We start from the raw sequence: 24,392 nt of genomic DNA, 5'->3' as shown, positions 1-24,392 counted from the left end.
GGTCCCTGGGTTGGCTCTGGGCCTCGTTATATGCAGCGGCCCGCACCAGCTCTTTCACCGCGTGCCGAACGCATGCCGGAGCTCACGGGTCTTCGCCCAGGCCGCGGGCACGCGGGCCGGATGCAGGGGTCTTCGCCCAGGCCGCCCGCACGGGGGCCGGATGCAGGGGTCTTCGCCCAGGCCGCCCGCACGCGGGCCGGATGCAGGGGTCTTCGCCCAGGCCGCCCGCACGCGGGCCGCATCCCCGATTCTCTCCCGGCCTCTGGACGCTCCCCTAGGCCACAGGGGTCTCCCTCGGCTCGCCGGGCTCGCGGCCTAGAGCGGGTGCTCGCGGCACGTGGCCGGAGCCGGCGCATAGCTTGGGGTCACGCGGGCCACCCTCGGAAGGGCTCAGCGGCCACACGGGGATGGAAGGGGGCCTTTTCACGTGGGCCCCGGCCTTGGTTTTCCTTTGGGCAGCGCTCCCTGGGGCGGGGCGCTGAACCTGTGGGTCGTTTCCGGCCTTTTCCTCGTCTGCAAGATGGGGATAACCCTCAGCAGCCTCTTCCACCCCACCCCGCGGCGGGGGAGGGCAGGGCCCTCGCCAAGGGGAGCCGCCTCCGCCGGCAGAGGGCGCTCGAGGCCGCGCTCCGCCGGCGCGCTCCCGGCCCCGTCTGGGCTCGCGGGCTCGCGCAGGCGCCCGGAAGCCACCGAGGCGGCGGGCGGGGGAGGGGGCGCGCGCGCGGAGCGGCGGGCCGTCGGAGGCCGGGGACTCTACGGCAGCATGGAGGGCGAGAGGACGTCGGCGATGATCTCGGGCTTTGTGTTCGGCTCCCTGGCTTTCCAGCACCTGAACTCCGACGCCGACATGGTGAGGCCACCGGGGCCCGCGGCCGCGGCCGGGAGCGAGCGGCGCGCGGGGGGAGGGGCGGGAGCTCCCCCAGGCCGGGACCGCGCGCGCCTCTGCCCCTCCCCCGGGCACGAAGGGCCTGCTGCGTGCCGGGCACGGAGCCGCACCGAGGGCTGCGCGGCCTCGGACACCGCGGGCCCCGCCCTCCCCTAGCGAGCCCCGGCCGCGTCCGAATGTGCGGAGCCTCGGGGGCGTTAAACAGGAAGGGGGCCGGGGCCTGCGGGGCGGAGCGCCCCCGGGCAGTGGGGTCCCCCATTCCCCTTGGACACGGCCCGCAGTGTCGGTGGCGTTGTTTCCACAGCCTCCTGTGGGCTTTTACTAACGTTGCCAAGCCCCTACATTAAATAAAATTAGAAAGAAACACCTGTCCATCCAAGCCCCTCGGTCCGGAGGGCCTGGCGTCCGTCCCGGCCTCCTCGCCAGGCACGGGCGCCGCCCTCCAGGGTCGGTCTTCTTTACGGGCTGGTGTGGTCTGAACCCTACCCTGCCCCTTCCCGCTTCGCCGCCTCGGTTCACGTAGACCCCCCATCACTTCTTACAGCACAGTATCTGCTTAGCAGAATTCTTGGGGCCCTTCTCCACTTGAGGGGCGCCCCCTTCGTGTGTTTCTTTGTCACCATAACGAGAACTACATCCTTTTTTGGGGGGGGACTAAGAGTGTGGCTCCGGGTCCGAGTCACAACTTAGTGATTCCAAACTACTTGCCACAATAGCTCCATCAGTTCCCAGCTTCACCAGTCTTACGTTTTCTTGCAGCCCCTCCCATATTCTTCATTATCCAGATTTTATCATCTTTGCCAGTTTGAAGAGAGTAAAACGGACTTTCAGTTTCTTTGTGTTGCTCTTCTTGGTGATTGGGAGCGTTCTTTTTGGAAAACTGCCTTTTCTTACCCATCTGGGGCCCTCTCCAGTCTCTCTGATCTATATGTGGTCCCTGGATCTAGATGGTTCTGGAGGAGAAAGTGAGGCTGGGGACTTTGCACAGCCCTGCCTGACTTAAACGCAGTTCACTTGCATACTGTGGCATCACCTTCCTGATGTCTTGGTCCTCCGTTAGAAGGAAGGACAAACAACAACCTTTGCCTTTTCCTCAGTCTTTCAAAAATTTCTCCACTGTATCATTTCTGTTGTCTTCATCTAAGAGGTGATTATTCTTGGAAGCAGCCCAGAACACTTGAGACTGGAAGTGAAGCAGGTTGGATTTCTCTTGGTCACTACAACTTTTTTCTTTTTATCTTTTTGCATGTTGTGAAATGAAGAAAATAAATCCTTTAGCATAAAACTAACAATTTAAGTGTTGTAAAACACTGGACCTTTTACAGAGATAAGATTACATGCCAAGTCTAGCTCTAAGATTTAGAAGTCCCACTTTTACCCGCCCGAGACCGTCCACACAGAATTGAACTTCCAATCCTCACAATTACAGACCTACATGTATGTTTAAATTCCCAGGAGTATGCATATCTTCTTGATTTTTTTTTTTTAAAGGTACTGGTGTGAGAAAACTTGTAACCCATTTAAAACAATTGGCTTCCATAAACTATGCTTACCTTCAGACACCATATCTTCCTTTTCCATTCCAGGTAACAATCTCCTAAAACACTGACTTAATCCTGTCATACCCCCTTTTCTTCTAACTTCGATCCTTATGTCAAGCGCACCCCATCGTTCCATTCTTTACTATTTACTCTTCCTCCCTTCAAAAATCTGATCATACGCTAGGTCTTGTGAGAGATGATGTGGATGTAGAATCAATAGTCTTACATCTCATTATAATGACCAATTAAAATTAGTCCAAGAGAAGGGATCATTTCCATTGGAGAGGTGGAAGCTTACTGGGGAGGTGGGTGAGAAGAGCTTTGGCTAGAAATGAATGATTCTAAAATGAAAGATACATAAAAAATTTTTGTCAGTGAATCTTCCTCCATCCATCAGCTAGTTTAGGACCTTAATATATTCCTGCTAAACTACTTATACAACAGTAGCCTTCTGATTGGTCTTCCTGACCCAGGGCTTTCTCCACTCTAATTCATCCAGGACAAATGTGACCACCACACACTCATGCTCAAAAATTTCTGGTGGGGTTTAGAATCAAAAACAAACTCCTTACTTTGACATGTGCAGTAAAAACTCTTCGTTGATTTCCTCCTGCCTTTTTCAGATTTATTATGTTACTCCCCTTCATGCAACCTATTTTCAGCCAAACTGCCCCACTTGTTGTTCCTCTAAACATTCTGTCTCCTTCTCATGCCTTTTTATCAGTTGTCCCCTATTTCCTTTTATACCAGCCTCGGAATCCCTAATGTTCTTCAAAGCTCAGCTCAATCACATCTCCTGTGGAAGGCCTTTCTTAACCCCTCAGCTTCTAGTTCCTGTATTTAATTTACCTTTATTTGCTCTTTAAGGGCATGGACAGAGGTTTGTTTTTTTTTAAACCCCTATTGATTGATACGCCTCAATAACCTCCAGTGAATCCTCGTGCAGAGAATAAAATTCCAGCTTCTTTCAGCATTCAGGTCTCTCCACATTTTAAGCTCACCCTTCCACCCTTCCACACAACTTTCACCTTTAACCAGACTAGGTATGTCACTATCTTCTGAATCTAACATACTTTCCTGATTCCAAACCCTAACACATACAATTTCTTTTACTAAGAATGTCCCTTTACCCATTAGACTGTGAACTCCTTGAGAAGATTATTTTTTATTTTTCTTTGTATCCTCAGTACTTAGCATAGTGCCTGGAACGTGGTAGGTATATCTTTTGATGCAGTGATAAATGCTAGTAGGTCCTACCTTCAGGGTTGAGCTTATGGTCCTGCTTCATTCACTAAATTTACTATATTCGGGCACTGTGCTAAGTGCTAGGTAGTTACAAAGACAACAAAAAAGCCCCACCTTCAAATAACTTACATTCTGCTGGGGTATACAACATGTAAACCCAAATAAATACAATGTAACTTGAGGAAGGAACTGTCACTGGAGGAATCAGGAGTTCATAAGGAAAATGGTCCCTTAGCTAAGTATGAAAGGAAGCTAAGCATTCTAAAAGGCATAGAAAATAGCTTGCTCATAGGCATGCGGGTGGGAGATGGGACATTATGTTTAGGGAATATAGAGTAGGCCATTTAGGTAAATATGTATGACATAAATCTGGAAAGTCAGGCTGGAGCAAGACTAAAGGGCTTTAAATGCCAGGGTGAGTTGGTATTTTGAAAACCATTGCAGATTTTCAAGCAAAGAGTAGCATAATTAGACATGATTTGGGAAGATTATTTTGGCAGTTGTGGAGAATTGATTAGGAAAAAAGTGAAAGCAGGGAAGAGGCTGATTAAGTTATGCCAAAGTCCAGGCATAATGTAGATCCAAAATCGGGTGGAGACTACATGAGGGGAAAAAGGATATGGATAGGAAAGATGTTGAAATAGAACTGAAAAGACTGGGCCATAGATTAGAGATTTAAGGGGTAGCAGAAAGGGTCATTGATGATTCCCAAGTTTCAGGCTTCACTGATAGGAAGATTGGTGGTATTCTCAAAATAGAAATAGGGAAGTTTGGAGAAAGGATAGGTAAAAGGGTAAGATAATGAGGTTTGTTTTGGATATATTGAGCTTGAGTTACCTAAGATGTTCAGGAAGGCAGTTGGTGATGTGGGACTGCAATTTGAGAGAGATTAGGGGCTGGGTAAGTATCTATTCGTGAACCATCATATAAAAACATTCTTGAACCTTTGGGAGCTGAGGACATTACCCTGGACCACCCCCATGGTTAGGAGGCAAGAAATGGATAGTCCCTAGTAATATAGTTCATATTAATCTTCCCCTTATCACAATTTTTATAATACTTATCTGCACCATTGATTTTGACATTACCATTTCCTGTTACTTGTTTCATTACTGCCTTTTCAACTAGGCTGAGTGAAGTGTTCTTTTGTATCCTCTTTAGTTCCTAGCATATTGTAGATGCTGAGGTTTGGAATGAATTAATTAGTAAAGACATAGTAAATGTTAGTTTATTTCATATATTGCATCTTCTTCTACCGCTGTAGGAAGGTTTTCTCCTCGGGGAAGTGAAAGGTGAAGCCAAGAACAGCATTACAGACTCTCAACTGAATGATGTTGAAGTTGTTTATACAATGGGTGAGTATACCATGTGTTATCTACGTGTCGGGCCTGAAAGCGATCAGGATAAAAGCTCTTGTAAAATAAATTTTTAAAAACTTATTTTAAAATGGAGATTGAAAATAAAATGAATGCATTCCTTATTCTTTATTTAAAAGTATTAGGTAGAGCTTTGCTAAAGTAGGAAAAAACTAAGGAAAAATGAACAGTGAGAATTGTGGAATGCATTCTATATGTTCTGTAGTTAATTTAAATGAAATTCCTTTTCCAGACTCTTCCTGCTGGGCTTTATTGGTAACATATAAAAATGCTAATGATTTATGTGGGCTTAGTTTATATTCTATAACCTTGCTGAAGTTCTCAGTGATTTCAGTTAATTTCTTAGTTGAATCCCCACTGTTCTTTAAGTAAACCATGATATGATATGCAGAAAGCAATCATTTTCTTTGCTTTTTGACTGTGCTTATTCTCAGACTTTCTTCTCCCTCTCTTATTGCTGTAGCTGGCATTTCCAGCACCGTGTCAAATGGTGGACCCTCCTTGATTTATTCTTCATCTTTCAGGAAAAGACTCTAGTTTATCCCATTACATATGATACTAGCTCTTGATTTTCGATAGCGTCTTTAACACTATCTAATGTTTTATTTTGTTAAAAAGTTTTGTCTTTGCGTATGGATAATTTTTGTTGCTGTTCTCATTATTTATAATACTGAAACAGCCCTGCTTTCCTGGTCAAAATCCATCCTGGTCATAGCCTTTGAAATATGTTGCTGTAGTCTCCTTCCTCGTCTTTTGTTTAAAATTTTTTCATCATTTTCTTTCCATTTTGACTTTCCCCTGTTAAGGTAGCAAGACCAGATTTGTGTCACACAGGGAATTTAATAGGATACCTTTTCCTAATTTTTCCTACAGTTTATGCAATAGTGAAATTAGTTATTCTTTAAATGTTTGATAGAATTTGCTTTTAAATCCATCTGGTCTTTCAGAGTTATTTTCTTTTTGAGTTCATTTATGTCATGTTGAATTTCCTTTTCTAAAAATGGGTAATTTAAGTACTCTACTACTTGTGTTGATCTGGATCTTTTATATTTTTATAAATATTAGTCCATTTCATTTGGATATTAGTTTTATTTGGCATAAATTTGGGTTAAATGCTTGGTTGTGAATTCGCCTTTTAAATTTTTGACATTGAGTTTTTCTTTTTAACCAAATTAGCAAATGGTTCATCCGTTTCCCTCAACTCCCTCCTTCCCCTGCAAAAAAAAAAAAAAAACAAATAAACTTTAGCCACCTAAGTTTTTTGTAATTAGTCTGTTTTTTCTTTCAATTTTGTTTATTTCTTATTTTGATTTTCAGGATTTCAGTTTTGGTGTTTAATTGGAAATTTTAAATTTGATGATTTTCTTTCTTTTTTTTAAAGTTGCATGCCCAGTTCATTGATCTTTTCTTTGTCTCTTTTAATGATAAAAATGTTGATACAGAAAATTTCCCCTAAAAATCACCCATCCCCCAAATCTTGGTATATTGTCCCATTGTCATTATTTTAGTGAAATTATTGGTTGTTTCTGTGAATTGAGTCACTTGGTTTTTAGGATTAAGTTATTTAGTCTTCAATTAATTTTAAATAATTTCTTTTATTGCATTGTGGTCTGTAAAAGATGTTTAATTTTTCTGCTTCTTGTGAAGTATTTTTTTAACTACATAATACATGGTTAATTTTTGTAAAATGTCATGTATGATGAAATATGTAGAGTTCTTTCTGTTCCCATTTTTAGAAACTGTCAAACTTCTATCATATCTTAATTTTTCTGAAATGTATTCAGGTCTTCAGCTTCTTTCTTATATCTGATTATATTTCTCTGGGTCTGAAAAGGACACACTTTGGTCCCCCACCGTTAGGGTTTTATTGTCTGTTTTTCTCTTTAACTCACTTAACTTTTATGTATTAAAATATTATGCCATTTGGTCTTTACAGTATTGATATTAATTCATTGTATGAATTTTCAGCAAAATGTTATTTTTCTCTTTATCTCCTTTAATCAAGTCCATTTTGCTGTTGCCTTGTCTGGGATCATGATTGTTACCTTGCCTTTTTTTTAACTTTAACTGAGGCATGATAGATTTAGCTCCACCTCCCTATTTTAACTCTGTATTACTTTTTCAAGTGTGTTTTTTGTAACAAATATTGTTGGATTCTGCTTTCTAATCCATTTTGGTATCTTCTATTTTGTGGGTGAGTTCATCCCATTCACATTCATAGTTATATTAATTATGTATTTTTCTCCATCGTATTATCTTTGTTTTCTGTTCTCTCCTTATAAAGAAGAGGGTTGTGCAAGTATGTGCTCAGTACCAGTAATATATAGGTGCTGCAGTCTGCTTCTGTTTCCCTGCCCCTCTTCTCTTTCCCTTCTCAAGAACCCAATCACAGATTGCTTTCTTTTCTTTTGAGCCCTGTGCACATGGTCCACCCTCTCTGATTAGTTGTTTTTTAATCTCTTTCAATCTATCTTCTCTTTCATTTCCCTCTCTCCCTTTCCCCTCCCATTGCCATTGAGTGAAACTGTGTGTATGCTTCCCTCATTTGAGCAGTTGTAATGGAAATGAGGTTCACGTATTACCTGTTGCCCCCATTCCTCCTTTTTTGTATAGCCTTCTAATTGTGCATCTTGATTGTGTGATATACTTTCCCTCACCCTTTATATCCCATTCTCCCCCCCCCCCAGAGTTTTCCTTTTACCCCCCTTTTTGTCTCTTTCAGATCATATTAAAACTTCTACCAACCTCTCTTTCTTACTGACATCTTCTAGATTCCTGATATTAGAGTTATGAGGGGAAACATCATCTCTATTAGATTGTAAACACTTCATCTTTTTTTAATATCTTATATTGCTCTCTTGTATTTACCTTTTTCTGTTTCTCTTGATTCTTTTGTAATTCAAAATTTCTACTCAGTTCTGGTCTTTGTCTTCATGAAAGCTTGGTAGTGCTCTATTCCTTTAAAAATCCATTTTCCCCCTATTGTATTAGACTTACTACAGTGTTTGGGGATTTGATCTAATGGTTTTAAAATTATTTTATTATAACAAGTTGGACAGTGTTTGAGTATCCAAGAAGGGCTTACTTTCCCTATTCCTTATTTTGAGGTTGTAAATTGTGGTGATGGCTGCTTTCCTCACGTGTATAGCATTGTATCACAGGCTGTCATCAGCCGAAATAGCTTTAATAGCCATATACAATGTGTTTGCACTTAGACTTGCCTGAGGATCATAAATGGAAGCCAGGGGGAGAACATGAGGACATAGACTGTTGTGGCTTATTGTTATACTTCTGCTAATACCTACCTAAAAGTGAACTGCACATGGTACATTCTTATTACATGTTTAACAGTGAATAAAAATAAACATCATTTACATAGTAATTAAGGATTTACAAAACCCTTTTCCTTAAAAAAAATGCTGTGAGGTATGTAGTACAAATATTCCCATTTTTTAGAAATTGAGTTGTTAGACACCTATTAAATGACAGATTTGGGACTAACTTCTCATAAATGCATGTCTAAGGAGATGATAACGCCTATAATTGTCTCCTTTCCTGAGACCTGACTGGGCTTTTGTCAAAGGAATAAGGTAGCTTAGTTTTTACATATCTCTTGAGTTTTTTCTGCTCAAATAGTTAACCTCTACTTTAATGAAAAAAATTAATGCATCTTGGGGGTGGGGGGGTTGGACTAGTGATTTGGCAAATTTAGAGGTACTTTCCCCATGAGGAAATTCTCTCTACCAATTTGAGCCCCTGATGAGTTGGCAGCTTAGAGAATTAAAGATTTATCAGGGGCACAAGAGGTTCGATGAGGTGCCAAGAATCACATGGGCAAAATTGTGCCTGAGGTGGTACTAGTTTTTTTTTGACCTTGAGATCAGTCCTCTGTGTACTTTGCCAGGCATCAATACATCTAAATTACAAGGTATGTAATTTATTCCTTAGAATTTATTAATTATAATTATAAAAAATAGTTCCTAAGCATCAACACATGCATAGAATTTAGTACTTATTAAACCACCATGGAATGTAGGTATAGAGAAAATGTAAAAGACATTCCTAATGCTAACAGCTGTTTTACCAAAATATGAAATTAGAGAAAGAACCTCCTGAAATTCAGTGAAAATTTGGGAAATTATTTGTAATCATTACTGCAGTGTTAAGAATTTCAGTTCGATTAATGTAAAAATACTCATCTTTTCCTTTCAGACATACAAAAGTATATTCCATGCTATCAACTTTTCAGGTAAGTGCTACCACATGTGAGGAATGCTGACCAGTAGTTTGTGATTGGGTTATGTCAAGCAAGCAAGGAATAATTTATTAAGCACCTATGAGGTGCTAAGCACTGCTCTGGGGATATAAAGATAAAATAATGACAGTCCCTGCCTTCAAAAAGCTTATACTTTATCTTATAATGAAAAGGCTTTTTCTAATGTCTGAAAGTTGCTCATTTACTCATTCAACTTGCTCTGGTTCCTTATTTAATACTCACATTCCTTACAATACTTAACTGCTGCATTTTCCTTGACCTGCACATTTGCCTTTTGTCTTTCCAACTACCTGCTAATTTACCCAATTTAGTTCACTAGCTCAACTGTTCTTCTACTCTTTCCAACTAGTTCCATTACTCACCCACTATGCTTCCTTTGATAGTTGCTCACCTTTTGTCTCCTTTGTTTTCTAACAGAGTTGTCATAACAAGGCACCCATAGATTTGTGGAATTAGAGATAGAAAGTAGTGACTATAACTGTTGGTTTAAACATCCCTTTTCAGCAGAGAGCAGCCATCATTGATTTCAAATTTTAATTTTTTAAACTGGTATGAACCTGCTGATGATAGGACAGAATGCTGGTTCCAGTAATTTTTGTGTCACCTGTTTGACCTCAGATTTTTATGGAGCACTTTGCCTTATCACATTCTGTCTCAGGGACCTTCAAAATATCTTTCTCTACAAATTTTGCTGTGAGTAATTGAGACACAGTGGTCAGTTGGCACTACTCTAGGAGAGTTTGGAGACCTTAAGTATATGAGGTTTCCCTTCAGTCATTTCAGCTGTTTTTTGCTGTTCTGTATAGGTTCACAATCTAACATATGTTGAGGGTAATATGTACTTCTAATAAGCAAGTTATGTTTATGTTGCATGTACTATATTGTGTATGCTGGGCAAGTAAAATTTATAGTCAAATTACTTATTTTTTTTATTTCTAATGTAACATCCAAAAGGATATCAGTCAATAAACATTTATTAATTGCTGGGCACTGTGCTCAGTGCTAGGGATACAAAGAAAGAAAAAAAGTTTCTGCTCTCCAGGAGCTCGAAATCTAATAAAGTGGAAATAATCAACAGAAGTAGCTTCCTGTAGAAGATGGGACTCTAGCTAGAAAGAGGCCAGGAGGCTGAGATGAGGAGAGAGAACATTTCATGCATGGGAAGACAGCCAGTGAAAATGCCTGGAGTTGGAAGATGGAGTGTTTTGTTCAGTTTTATTCACAGCAAGGAGACCACAGCCACTGGACCAAAGAGGGTAGGGGAGGGCAGTACAGGGAGGGGTGTATGGTGCTGTGTAAGGTAAAAGCTGACGGTAAAGTTGGGCTTGGGATCAGGTTATAGAGGGCTTTGAACTCCCTGCCGAAGTGGTGGACTATGGGTGTGAAATACTGCATATACTGTCAGATTCAATTGATGTGTTACTTTTGTTGAATTGGATTTTTTTTCCCCTCTTTTTTTATATTTGGTTGCCAGGGATGATTTACTGGGGGATCACAGGGGGAATATAGGGAATGTGATGTGAAAACAAATTATCAATAATAACTTTAAAAATAATTTTCTTGATATATGCTTTTAAAGAAAAGAATAACAATTAGTAGACTAGGAATTAAGTAACTTTATTTGAAAACTTTTTGGAAGATAGCTTTGTATATATTTTAGGGCTCATTTGTCACGTAGACTCATGAGGTATGGTACAGTCCAGTAGAATGTCAAGGCAGATGGTGATTCCTGTTAACTTTGCTGGCACATAGATTCTTGTTGCTTTGCATTGGGGTACTTTGGTTAGGACCAAGTGCAATATGATACTGCATTGAGGGAATTCTTTGTAAAGGGATCTTTTTTTCATCTGCCTCTTTTTAGCTTTTATAACTCAATAGGTGAAGTAAATGAGCAGGAGCTGAAGAAGGTCATCCCATGCTGCAAAAAGGTATTGGGACTTGTTTTACCTCCGTGACTCACTCCTTTAATTTTCTATTTTTTGGGCTTCTAACAAGAGTAATAGTCACATTAACTTTCATAGATGGCTTTTCATCTTCATATTATCCTCTGAAGTAGGTGGGGAAAAAAGAGCTAAAAAAGGCAGTACAGTCAGTATAGGACCTGGAGGGCTATAGACAAGTCCATGGGTTTTTCTCAGCCTGTTTCCTCATCTGTCAAATGGAGATAGACTATGGTACTGAGAAGGATTTTTATGAGAAGAGCAAATTCTAAAGTGATTTACAGATGTCAGTGACAAACCCTTTACTGTAGAATTTGAGAGTTAGGCTAGAATTCAAAGGGCATTCTCCAGCTGAAGAGGGAAGGGCACTGGCTCCAGAGTCAGAGGATCTGGCTCAAACTCTTCCTCTGAGCTGTTGACCTTGAGCAAGTCACTTGGCCTCTCTGGGCCTCTTTACTCATCTGCAGGAGAGGGGCCTCTCAAAGAGGGTCTTTAAGTTCTTACCAAGGTTTTACTTAACTATCTCAAGTGCAAGAAACCTCACTACCCCTTATCTACCCTAACCTCCAAAGGACACCCATGCCACTTTTGCAAAACTCTAATCCTTAGGAAGTTTTTTCTTACCTCATTCAACTTGTACTCCTTGCTCCTAATTCTATCAGTTTGAGCCCAAGCAGAACAAATCTCCTTTCTCCAGAGGACAGCTTTTAAAACATGAAGGTGACTGTACACTGCTAAATCTTACCTTGTCCTGGCTAAAGATCCCAAGTTCCCTCAAATAATCTTTATATGGCATGAATTTGAGACCCTTCATCATCCTGATTGCCTTACTCTGGGGACCCTTCAGTGAGGTATCTGAAATGTGGTCCCAGAAGTGAACAGAATACTATGTTTCTGGTCTGACCAGGGCAGAGCCTCTCACCTCTCTGCTTTATTAGCTCTACATAAGTTAACATTTTTGGTTAACTGGTTTTAGTCAGAGAATTTATCTTTTCACTCCTTTACAATAATCTTATCTTTTAAAAATGATGTCATTAATTAAAGGTTCCGATTTCAGGACAGAAATAGTAAAGTTCTCTTGAGTTAGGACTTCTTTTCTCTCAATTTTTTTTAGTAAAGTGCGCATGAATATTGTAAGTACAAACTAGTATTTACATTTTTAGAATGTACAAAATGTATATATGTAAATCCTTAAGCTTGTGGAGAGTTTATCTAAATGCTGACCACTATTATTGAATATTTTATCATTTATTTATGTCTCGTGGTAGTACAGCTTTAGATAGTAATAGATATTTGATTTTTCTCCCCTTAGAATGTTATTGGATGGTACAAATTCAGACGTAATTCAGACCAAGTGATGACATTTCGAGAGAGGATTCTTCACAAAAATTTGCAAAAACATCTTTCAAATCAAGGACTTGTTTTTCTGTTACTAACACCAAGCATAACTACAGAAAGCTGTTCCACTCATAGGTTGGATCATGCATTACACAGACCTCAAGAAGGGTAAGTGTTACACGTTTGGATCAGGTAGTAAAGTTCAGTATGTTGTGATTTTTTGATATTTAGTTCTTAAATATTTTAGACAAATGTATAAGTTGATGTAACAACATTTAGTGCATGGATTTTCCCTTTCATATTTGGATTTTCCTGAACATAGGGATCATAGTGATCCCTGTATCACTAGGAAGAAAATCACAAATTTCTCCTTCCCTTAGTGATACTAATAAGTGTAATATTACCTCATGTTATACAGATAGCTTTTCCATGTCGTATCAAGATTTTATCACAAATGTACTGACTTGATAGCTGGTATTTTTTTAAACTAATGGAAAAGAGCTTAAGCCAAATAGGTTCTGCCTAATTAATCCATATAAAGGAACCATCAAGGTTTTTTTATATTTAAAATATTTGACAGTGCTGTTGTAAATAAAATACTGGAATTTTTTTTGAACAAATAATAGAGGATACCTATCTACCTTGTTTGTATAGGGTGGTCTGCTGTGAATGGAAAATGAAGATAATAGGATGTCACTGTCATTTTTAACTTTGCTATAAATTAATATCAAAAATGTTTTTCAGAGTTTTCCATAAAGTGCCTTTAGTGGTGACCAACTTAGGTATGTCAGAGTTGCAGGGATATAAGACTGTGCTGAATTCCTGTACATCCACTGCCTTTGACCGAACAGTCCATGCACATAGGTAAGACGGTTCCTCAGCTACTAACTCTTCACCTTAACTATTTCAAATATACTAATTTTCTTTTAAAAAAATTGTATCATTAAAAAGGATCAAAACTTGAACTTATTTTAAAGCTACCATGACTGCATAGTCTGACTACAAATATATGCTGTGTCTCACTTTTGTCAAGTCCCCATGGCTTCTTGGTAATCCTTCTATTCCTCTTTCATTGCCTATGAAACCATCCTTGGAGCTTACCCTTTTTTTGTGGAAAAGTAACATATACATGGATGAGGAAATACAAATACGTACAGTATGCAAAAAGTATTTGTAAAGAATCAAGAGCCTCATGGTATCTCCCAAGTTGGATATGGGGCCCTGTTGGGGGACACAACTTACTACTGGATCTTTTTGGTCAAGGAAGTAATAACATGGTCATACTTGTGCCTTGTGAATTCTATACTTCCCCAAGTCGCTGTCCCAAACCTTATCCTTTCTGTCTCAGCTCTGCCTTCATTCTCTTTTCCTTCCAAAGGACTTTACTACCTACCATATGTTAAAAGCCCATTCAGTATGAGCTTCCTGGTCTTCATTATTTCCTTCTCTTCAGATCTGAAAGAATGAGGTGGTCTTTTTTAAAAGGTCTGCTAATTTTCCACAATCCCATCTAACTCTTCCTACCAACATTCCTCAAGGACCTTGTCCCATCATTGATCATCTCTACTTTTAAAAAGTTTTACTTTTTTACACCTGCCTCAGTCTTCCTTCCCTTCTGTCAGTCCTCCTCCCTTTTCTTCCCTTTCCTCTCCTACTGCCTGTAGGGCAAGTTGGATTTCTATTCTTAACAGTTGTTCCCTCCTTGAACCAAATCCAATGACAGTAAAGCTCAAACAATGTTCATCTCCCTCCCTTCTCTGCCTCTACTGTGTTTTTGTGCCTCTTCACTTGATGTAATTTACCCTTTTCTGCCTTCTCCTTCCTCTTCTCCCATTACAATCCCTTCACACGCTTTAATTACGTTTTTATCTTCACATCAGTTAATTTACACCTACTCCCTCTATGTATATCCCTTTTAAATGTCATAATAAATATACAGTTCTAAAGATTAACAGGTACCATCTGCCCATATAGGGATATAAACAGTTTGCCCATATTGAATAATAATTTTTTTTTTCCAGTTTACCTTTTTATGCCTCTCCTGAATCTTGTGTTTGAAGATCAGATTTTCTATTGAGCTCTGGCCTTTCCATCAGGAAGGTCTGGAAATCCCTTATTTCATTGAATGTCCATCTCCTTGCCTGAAAAATTATGCTCATTTTTTTGCTGGGTAATTTATCCTTGTAGTCCCAGCTCCTTTGCCTTACAGAGTATCATTTTCCAGTCCCTTTGATCTTTTAATGTGGAAGTGACAAGATCCAGTGTGATCTTGACTGTAGTTCCTCAATATGTGAATTGTTTTTTTCGGGCTGCTTGCAGTATTTTCTCCTTGACCTGATGGAATTTGGCAACAATATTCCTTGGTGTTTTCAATTTGGGATCTCTTTCAAGAGATGACTGGTGGATTCTTTCAGTTACTATTTTGCCCTCTGGATCTTGGACCTCAGGGCAGTTTTCCTTGGTAATTTCTTGGAAGATATCCTTCAGGCTCTTTTTTTTCCATCATGGATTTCCAGTAGACCAATAATACTTAGATTTTTCTCTCCTGGATCTATTTTCCAGGTCACTTGTTTTTCCAATGAGACATTTTACATTTTCTTCTATTTTTTTCATTCTTTAGATTTGTTTGACTGATTCTTGATGCTTTGTGGAGTCATTGGCTTCTACTTGCCCAATTCTAATTTTTAAAGAATTGTTTGTTTCAGTTAGCTTTTGTACTTAATTTTCCTTTGTCTAATTTTCCCAGTTAAGTTTTGTACCTCCTTATCCATTTGGCCAACCTTATTTTTTAAGGAGCTGTTCTTTTCAGTGAATTTTTTCATTTTGTCAATGATATTTTTTAAAATCATTGGACAATTTTTCTTCTACCTCTCTAATTTGGCTTTTAAAATCCTTCTGGACCTCTTCCAAGAATGCTCTTTGGGCTTGAGACCAGTTCATACTCCCTTTTGAGGTTTCAGATGTGGGTATATTGGTCAGTGCTGTCCTCTTCTGAATTTGTATTTTGATCTTCCCTGTCCTCATAGAGTCTATGTCTTGGCTTTTCCGATTTGATTCTTGCTCATGGTGATTGCTTTTTTCCTGGCTTTTAAAATGGACCTCTTCTTCTGGGGGCACAGGGGGGTCTGTCCCACATTTCTTATGCTGGGAATTTGGGCCTGGTTTCTGGCTTTGTGGGTTATGGCTTCTGGTTCTTTCAGTTACCTGGTGCTGAGCTGGTAGGTGTGTGGCAACCCTGAGGCCAGGTGAAGTCTGAGTTTCCCTAGGGTTACACTGAAGTTTCTGGTGTGAGGTGTGGGGGAGGGATGGGCTTGGGTGTAGAAAGACGACTCCTCCCCTAGGTCTGCATTAGAGCACAGGCAGGCTCAGCAGCTTGTGAACCCTGTCTGTGCTGATGTCTGCTCAATTCCCTGGCTGTTCTAAGGCACCTGGGGTCCTGGTGTTGTTGTTTATCCCCCAGGGCTCAGGCTCTTCTGCTGGTCCACTAAAGTGGTGCTTGCTGGGATGCTTGCGGTCCTGTACTGGTCCCCTTCAGTCACAGCAAGAGGTCCCCCTCCTGCTGGCTCCACTATTCCGGGATTTTTCCTGGGGCAGTATTCTCTGGATTTTTCTAGGTCAACAAGGGGAGGGTGAGAGTATTTACAGTTTACACTGCCATGTTGGCGCCTGGAAGTTCACATAGGTGGCTTTCAAACATTTAACCTGTGGGTTAATTGCCCCAGGAGTGACTGCAGCTTCTGCCATGGACCCTGCGCTTTTCTCTTATTCTGCTGAGAGGCTTGAGAATCTATACCGCCATTTCTGATTCAGTCTACCTGGGGCTGTTTGGCTCCACTATGGCTGAGTCTGCAGTGGTGCAGCACACGCTCTACACTCCCCCAGCCCCATGCAACAGATTCTTCGTGTAAACCTTCCAGGCTTTTCTGGGCTGGAAATTTGCCATGCTAAAATTTGTTCAGATTCATTTTTTTAGATGTATCTCAAGGAGTCTGTGGAAGAGCTCAGGTGAGTCCGTGCTTTCACTCTGCCATCTTGGCTCTGCCCCTCCCCCCTTTTAAAAATTAAGACTCTCTTGACTCATTTACTTATAAACATGTCAGATTTACCTTATCCTAAAAAACAAAAAGCTATTTTTGACCCTATGACATATCTCACCTCCCCTATTTCTCCCTTAAAAAAAAAAATAGTACTCTTCCTCTTTACTACAGACTCATAGAATGTGTGTTCAGGAGCCTTCCACCAAATCTTCATTTTACAGATGAACTATAATTGTAAGTTTTGAAATATATAAATGTACAAGGAACTATTTTATCTTTCACCAATAGGTCAGAATTTTTTAATGAAGATGGAACATTAAAAGAGGTACAGAAGATAAGTGAACTATATGCTACTGTACAAGAAGAATTAAGGGTAATTAACTCAAATTTTTAAGGATTGTTTCAAGATTTAGAAATCATGACAGCTCTACACATTTAGGATTTCTAAAGTTAGATTTTGCCTAGTGATATTACCTATAAAAAATACAGTGTACAAATTTTTTAAAGATCAACAAGTTTATTATTAAATTTATCATAAACAAAAATTTAACATTATACATGCTATGCATTGATTATTTTTAAATTCAGAAAGTTTATTTTAATAAATTCTTCAACCTATAAACTTGAATTAAGGTAGTAATTTTGGGAAGGATATTAAGCTTCCCCATCTCCTACTTTAATTAGCTACATTGTTGTTAAAGAAAAAAATTGCACTTGCAGAAATGCAATAGTTTAGTGTGTGATACAGTTCAGAAAGTGTGTGATGTTGCCCTATTCTGTCCAGTAGAATTCCTCTTATTAAGTATGGTTTACTAACGTACTATGAATTGGAACGTTGTCTGTATAATTAAACTAATTTTCTTTTATAGGAAATAAGCACTCAAGTATTAGAGAGTGAGCAATTAGTAGAAAAATTAATAAAGGATATAGATAGACTAAAAGAAGAACTTGCAGCAAAGAAGAAAACAAAGACGCTAGTATCAGGTAAAAAGAAAAGTTAATGTTCTTATTGCTTATCATTTGATTCCTATACAGCTGCCATTCAAGGATATCCATAATAGCACTTTCAGATTGACAAAGCTGTTACTTCAAAAGCAGCCCAAGCACTCCATATTTTACAAAGAAAATAGTCTCAGAACGTGGTGGCTTTGGATGCCTGTCATGACCATAACCAGAATGAAGTACACATGCTACTGTTTATGATGGTGTCAAACTTGAGTTCACTTAACCTCAGTTTAACAAGATTGATTTAATCAGCAGTCTGGTCCGTAGCACACAGCGGATGGGGAGGTTTTGCTAAATGGAAAGGACCCTTGTTTCAGTTTGGGTTCAAGAAGTCAGCTTTGGCAGATATAAACCAAGCTTGCTGAATATTCTAAGAAAAAGTATCATTTTGGGTAAAATTTTAAAATTAGACTCTTCAATAAAATAAGCCATAAAAGGCCCTGGGGTGGGGACCTGCAACCTTGAGGCCACATGTGGCTCTCTAGTGCTGAAGTGTGGCCCCTTGACTGAATCCAAACTTCACAGAACAAATTCCCTTAATTAAAGGATTCTGTAGAAGATGGACTAGTCAAAAGGCTGCATGCAAAGATCTAGAAGGTTGCAGGTTACCCACCCCTACCCTAGACCCTCACATTCCATGTCAATACTTTTACGTAATGCTGAGCAATAAATTGTATTTTTTGATTTAGCAGTAAGAAGCCGTGACCTGGAAACAGAAGAGAATGTTCTTCTCTGTCAAGCTTTACGAACATTTTTCCCAAATAGTGGATTTCTTCATTCATGTATTGTTTGTTTGAAAGGCAAGCAGATTTCTAGAAACTGCTGTAATATTGACCATAAACTCCACCTGGTAAGTGAATTAACTCTGATGCTAGAAAGCCCTGATTTTCCAGAAGATGATGAAACAAGGTATGGAGTTAAGCGTAAATCTCTTGACTTAGAGAACCAAAGACCAGTCAAGAAAGCACGACTGTTACAGATTCATAGTCAGTCTCTTAAAAGAGATCATGAAAACAATGATCAGGAAAGAGAACTGACCAGCAGTACAGAAACAGATGACGATGCTGAGAAATTGAAGGAAAATATTGAATATCCAGAGTCACCAACTTTCTGAACCTTTCATGCAATTTTTTTGATTGTACCAACTGACCAAAAGGCAACAGAGGAAAAAAAGTTTACTGTGTTTTAAGATACTAATTGGATAAGTTCTAGTAATTTTCTAAAGTATTGCTTCATATAAAATATTTTGGAAACTTGTTAAATTTAGGAATGTGACGACATTTTTATTATAGTACTCTAGGAGTATGGCAAAAATTATTAGTCATTTTCCAAGTGCTTAGTTTTTGTAAATAAAAGCTTTTACTGAAACTAATCCACTTTGTGGATCAAATATTTCTGTAAAAATTCATCATAAAACCTGAAGCTTTCTTTTTAAATTTGGTCAAATAAAGGCCATACTAAGAAGTTAAATTTCAGAACTACTCAAGTTTTCACTGGATACATTTTCTTGTGCCTAATCAGCTATCAGATTGGTCATTCTTAAAGTCTGAACTAGACCCCAATCATGAAATTTTCCCTCCCACCTTCTGTGTCTTCATACACATCCTTTTCTCACCACTATAAACTGAGGTTCCTAAGTGGCAAACATTTTTTTGTGGTTACCTGTCACTTAACAGGTACTTAATAAATGGCTGCTGAAAGAATGAACAGTACTTGTCTCTTAAGTCCCTCCCATTGTTTGAACAAGTGATGTTTCAGTTAAAATTCTCAAGGGTGTGGTTTAAAAACAAACCCATCTTTGATTTACTATAAGTGATATCACCTCCCTCACTCTCTCTACCACAGGCTAAAAGGAAGAGGTCTGCTGGTAGAACAAAGAACCCATGGTCAGCTCTATAACAACTGAATGATAATGTCAGATAGAGTTCAGCTGAGTTTTTTGTTTTTTTTTTTACTTTCTACCACAAGAGGGTGAAAGTCAGTTATTCAAAATCAGATATAAGAGCTGTATGGCTCCTTAGAGACCATCTTTTCCAGCCTCATTTTACAGATGAGAAAACTGAGGCCCAGAGAACCTATCATAGAAATAGACCACGTCCTCTGACATGCAGGCTGATGTTTTTAAAACTAAATCACAGTTGATAGCACACATATCTGTCAAATAAATTTAATTGGTAGTAGCTTTATTCTCAGTATTTGATGTTACAAATTTTGGGATCTTTCAGATATGCAGGATCCTTGTAAGTAACTGGCATAAATCCTACAAAAAGATAATTTAAAATTTTTACTATAATTTGGAGAAATGAGTCAAGAAAGCTAAAATTAGAAAAATATTAAACGTACAATAAAAGCTTATATAAGAGCAAACTGAGACAAACTAAGAGCCATTCCTCAGTAGACTAGTGGTCAGAGAAGATAAGCATCTGCACAGGAAGCAGTGCAAACTAAGGAGAGAAGTATATTAAAATACTCAAATTATCACTACAAATAAAACCCAGCAGAAAATGATGAAATTTAGTGTTGGATGGGAACCTGTTAGAAGACAAGTCTTCTTACCTCACTGCTGGTAGGACTGTTCAAGTGTTTCTATGAATTTTTGGAATTACGTAAGAAAAGTGACTTGATTCTTCACTTTCTTTGAACCAGAAATCCTCCCCTGGGACTATATCCCAAGGAGGTCAATGAAAGTCAGAAAAGGTTATTATGTGAACAACATTCATAGCATAATTTTTTAAAATAACCAGAAGCTGGGGGACTAAAAGAGCTGTGATACATGAGCGTAATGCAGTATCACCATGCCATAAGAACACAGCAAGACAAATTATTTAAGTGAGCCAGAGTGAAGAAAGCAGAACAAGAACACACGCCAAGCACAACATAAGTAAAGACAGCCCTCCAGAGCAGCATCATTACACAAAATTAGAGCATACCTCCTATTAACTATAAAAGGGTGAAATGATACACTCATAGTTGCAATCAAGCTGTTCTGCTTAATTCTTAGGAGAAAAGTTATGAGGGATTTGGGTATTGGCTGCAGTGTCACATTAAAGCAAAATGTACCCAGAAACACATAGTAAGCTATATAATGGGCGAAACCTTGGATAATAAATATTCACCAACTTACCCATTATCTGAGCCCGCTTAATGGCCCTTGTGATCTCTTTCTGTTTTTTCCCACATAAGCCTATGAATGAAAAATGTTTCCATTAATTCCACTCCAGGTATAAGATGTTAATGCTTATTTAAAATTCTTAGGATGATTACACTTCTAAACAAGTAACTTTGCTTCAAAAGAAAAACTACTTGATTTCAAAACACCCTGTCAAGCCTTATCCTTGAACATAATGCTTTTGGAGAGTTGCACTAAAATAGCTAAGCCTAATGTGTCTAAAATTTAACTATTTTGCCTCACTTATAACATCTAGTCAACAGAAAACAAGCTAATTTTCGTAAAGATGTAACTAACTTTGGTTTCAAATGATTTTATACATTAAAATACAAATATGTTTTAACATAAATACCTGTTATGTGTCTTCCATAAATACATCCAGTGAATGGAGAAATAAACTGGGACAAAAGCTGTTGATATTTTTATAAACGAAAACCAAAATTAGTAATCAAAGTTAATAAGCAACTTTTACAAAGTCAGTCTTTTTTTTTTTATTTCTATAATACCAATTCACATTTATATGGTGAAAAAGTTGCCTTACAACAGTCTTTTCAGATGGGTCTAACTGTCATTCCCATTTTAAAGACAGGGAAACAGGCCCGAAGTGCTGAGTGTCCTAGCAAAAGAACTAGTATCAAAACTTCAGCCCAGGGCCTGGTGATTTTTAAATTCACTGATATGTCCACTACTAAACTATAAGGTCTGATATAACCACATACTTACATTATTTTTGGAGGGGACATGAATATCTTTAAGAAATACTAAGCCCATTTATTAATAGCATGGGCCCAAATTTTTAAATATTCTTATGAAATTTCCAATTAAAAATTAGATTATATATACATATCTTAGTATCATCAGGGAAAAAAGTAACTTATGTTTATCCCTTTTTAAGTACTAAGTATTAAAAAAGTTTTCCTTTTGCATGGTTATCTTTAATCTCAAATCTAAAGAACTCATGGTGAAACAAACTTGTTTAGTTGAGAGGTGGGGAATTATAGACGTGTGGTATGTATATACACTATCAGACTACTGGTTTTGCTCAAATGTTTTCTGTCACAAGGGTGGTGCTATTTAAGGGTATTAATGGAAAAGGAATCAAAATGCATACTTTATGCTTCTGTCTTGTTAAACAGAAAATACTAAACATAAGTTTATGCAATGATCCATCACTATTCAGTGAATATCAATTACTTGAAGGGGAAAGATGGGGAGAGCACTTTATACTAGTAGACTGAGTTCTTGTGTCTGCATTTTATAGTGTTTTTTTCTTCCCTTACTATTAGCTTACCTTTCTTGCTAGCTGTTCTGCCACCTTTTATAATTTGTTCATTCTAATCAGCTATATGCCAGGAAATAAACTTGTTTAGAAATAAATACATGCTCTCTAGTATATAATACTTATGAGTCAAACACATGGACATCTGTTAAGAAGCCATTTTTGCCTACTTATTTGGATGAACACTATAATTTGACTTAATTCAAATTAAATGAACTTATACTGCCAGTATAAGCACCTTTTATGTCCTCATACTAAGAATTTTAGCACTAAGCTCCCATTTTTAAAAGTATTACATTCTCTTTATCAGAAAGCAAAATCCCATATTCAAACATTTCAAATAATAAATTTAAGTCTCACCTGTACATTCTTATAATCTACAGTTTTTCCACACAAGATACATTTTTTGTTTGGTTCTTTATAGGGATTTTCCATTGGAACTGGCTAGATTTGGGGGGAAAGGGAGGAAAAAGAATCTATTAACAATATAATTCAGTGTTATAGCGAGCACCTAAACAGCACTTAAAGATTTGCAAAGCACTTTACATGCATTATCTCTTCGAAGCCACATAACTGCCTTATGAAATAAGATACTACAGGTGTTACTGTCCCCATTTTACAAAAAAGAAAGCTAAGATCCATAGAGATTAAGGACACAAAATTTTACAAAGCTGCAAAGTGTCAGGGGCAGGACCCGAATCAAAAGTAGTTTCTGAAACTCAGTTGATTAGTAAATGCCTCTGAACATATATACAGTACAGCCTTTGCACCTAGTATATTACCTTTACCTGGTGCTTAAAAATGTTTGTTGAATTGAAAATGTGGAATTGGAAGCACAGGAGAGGGGATGGACATGTTTGGAGTAAAATCAAGAAAGCTAATCCTACTTCCATACCGCAAAGTGTCAGCAGTAAGAATTTTTGATAGCGTATAATTTAACAGTCATTTAGAGGAAAAATATACACTGATATTTTCTCACAGAATTCTTATTCATACTTCTGAGAAAGTCTAAGGAATGATGCAACACAGTGAGAACAAGTCTGTTACAAGGGTTTGGTTTTTTTAGCTTAGTTCCCTGTGACTTTACTTTCCCTTTACTCAAAGAGCAACAGCAGCAGGGGACTTCGATCCCATTTAGGAAAGCCAGGAAGTTCACATTTCTTACCATGTCTTCATTAGTGGCCACCCCTTTATACTGGGAACAACTTCTCCAAAGCAACGGAACTAAAAAGAAAACAATTACTTGGTTAATTTCAACTTTAATGACCTTTTTGAGGAAAAGCAGTAAGGCTTCGCTACTATTTTAGCAGGCTGGACCAAACCCCCTCAAATGCCAAGTAAGGTAAGAATGTACGTAATTCAGGAACACCCCAAAAGAGGGACCCCCCATGGGTTCCCTGCCTGGAATTGGCAGGTGCTTCTGGGATGGGTTAAATCCGTACCAGTCTGTTAAGCACCAAGGCACAAATGAGGAAAGCTAACCCTTTTCTAGCGCAGATTTGGACAGGAGGGTCTTGGCCAGCCCTGACGGAGAGACAAATAAAGGTAAAGGCCCTCAGACCCACCGGACTGCACCGTGGGACGCCCTCGTCCTAGGTTCGAGGCCCTGCTCAGCGGGGGGCGGGCTGGGGAGGGGCCTGCCAATCAGGCAGCGGGCACGGCCCTGCCCACAAACAGGCCCCGGGCCTGGAGGAGGCGCAAGGACCGGGGGCTTCCAAGGGGCCCAGCCTTTATTAACCGCCTACCACATACGGCCAACAGGCGCGCCGGGCCGTGCCCTACATGTGAAAGGGGCATGGAGGCCCTACGGCGTGCTGCTACATCCGACGCAGCAAGCCGGAGGCGGGCTCTGTCGTTACAGTCTCCATTCTGCCGATGGGGAAGCGCAGGGAGACGAGTCTGCCAAGTCTGGGCACCCAGAGGGTCCCCCGCGTCCCGGCCCAGCTCCATGCTGGTGACCCACGACAGGGGGAGGATGGGCCGAGGCAAGTCAAGGTGCGCCGAGCCTGGAATGCCGGCTCACGACCCCAGCCCTCCCTCCCCCGACACCGCGTCTCTCGATGCTTCAGGAAGAGCCGGCGGTCCCCAGAGCCGAGGGAGGGGGCGCTTACCAGTCAGAACCCCGCGTCCAATGCAAGCACTTCCCAAACGCATCATTAGCTTCTCCCTCCCAAGAGCAAGAGAACCCAGCGGGGCCGCCATGGCAAGCCCAATAACCTTCCTTCCCTCGCTCAAAACCAGTCCGGAACGATCCCTTCCGGTTCACGGTTCACTTTGCCGGGCCAAGACCGGATGTAATT

The 24,392-nt window shown here is 39.6% G+C and overlaps 2 protein-coding genes across 3 annotated transcripts; one reads left to right on the top strand and one right to left on the bottom strand.

The window, feature by feature from the left end:
* The first annotated feature begins 430 nt into the window (after window positions 1–430).
* ABRAXAS1 (abraxas 1, BRCA1 A complex subunit) lies at window positions 431–21,162 on the top strand. Its single transcript, XM_072622792.1, has 9 exons — window positions 431–850; window positions 4,937–5,027; window positions 9,261–9,297; window positions 11,186–11,252; window positions 12,577–12,770; window positions 13,347–13,466; window positions 16,928–17,012; window positions 17,509–17,623; window positions 18,334–21,162. The coding sequence occupies exons 1-9, from the start codon at window positions 521–523 to the stop codon at window positions 18,756–18,758; spliced, it is 1,464 nt and encodes a 487-aa protein (XP_072478893.1). The 5' UTR covers window positions 431–520; the 3' UTR covers window positions 18,759–21,162.
* Window positions 6,118–24,392, bottom strand: MRPS18C (mitochondrial ribosomal protein S18C). Of its 2 annotated transcripts, none has more exons than XM_072622796.1 (6): window positions 24,204–24,365; window positions 23,258–23,316; window positions 22,453–22,536; window positions 21,166–21,223; window positions 20,769–20,828; window positions 6,118–6,262 (listed from the first exon to the last, which is right to left on the bottom strand). In XM_072622796.1, exons 1-6 carry the CDS (start codon window positions 24,292–24,294, stop codon window positions 6,246–6,248), a joined length of 369 nt encoding a protein of 122 aa, XP_072478897.1. In that variant the 5' UTR covers window positions 24,295–24,365; the 3' UTR covers window positions 6,118–6,245. The 2 variants fall into 2 exon arrangements, with proteins under 2 accessions (XP_072478897.1, XP_072478896.1); XM_072622795.1 differs by lacking the exon at window positions 6,118–6,262 and adding an exon at window positions 19,807–19,904 and having other exon boundaries at window positions 24,204–24,392.

This window comes from Notamacropus eugenii, chromosome 7, assembly GCF_028372415.1.
Source record: "Notamacropus eugenii isolate mMacEug1 chromosome 7, mMacEug1.pri_v2, whole genome shotgun sequence".
Lineage (NCBI taxonomy): Eukaryota > Metazoa > Chordata > Mammalia > Diprotodontia > Macropodidae > Notamacropus > Notamacropus eugenii.
Note: the sequence above shows the minus strand (reverse complement) of the source record. Positions and strands in the feature narration are given on the sequence as shown.

What these genes read in the sequence shown, in the direction of transcription:
- ABRAXAS1 (XM_072622792.1), top strand. Translation starts at nt 521, where the DNA reads ATGGGGATAACCCTCAGCAGCCTCTTCCACCCCACCCCGCGGCGGGGG. An exon ending in TGAAGTTGTTTATACAATGG is followed by an intron (nt 5,028 to 9,260) that starts GTGAGTATACCA and finishes TTTTCCTTTCAG; the next exon opens with ACATACAAAAGTATATTCCA. An exon ending in CCATGCTATCAACTTTTCAG is followed by an intron (nt 9,298 to 11,185) that starts GTAAGTGCTACC and finishes GCCTCTTTTTAG; the next exon opens with CTTTTATAACTCAATAGGTG.
- MRPS18C (XM_072622795.1), bottom strand. Translation starts at nt 24,294, where the DNA reads ATGGCGGCCCCGCTGGGTTCTCTTGCTCTTGGGAGGGAGAAGCTAATG. An exon ending in TGGCCACTAATGAAGACATG is followed by an intron (nt 22,537 to 23,257) that starts GTAAGAAATGTG and finishes CCCCAAATCTAG; the next exon opens with CCAGTTCCAATGGAAAATCC. An exon ending in TAAGCGGGCTCAGATAATGG is followed by an intron (nt 19,905 to 20,768) that starts GTAAGTTGGTGA and finishes ATCTTTTTGTAG; the next exon opens with GATTTATGCCAGTTACTTAC.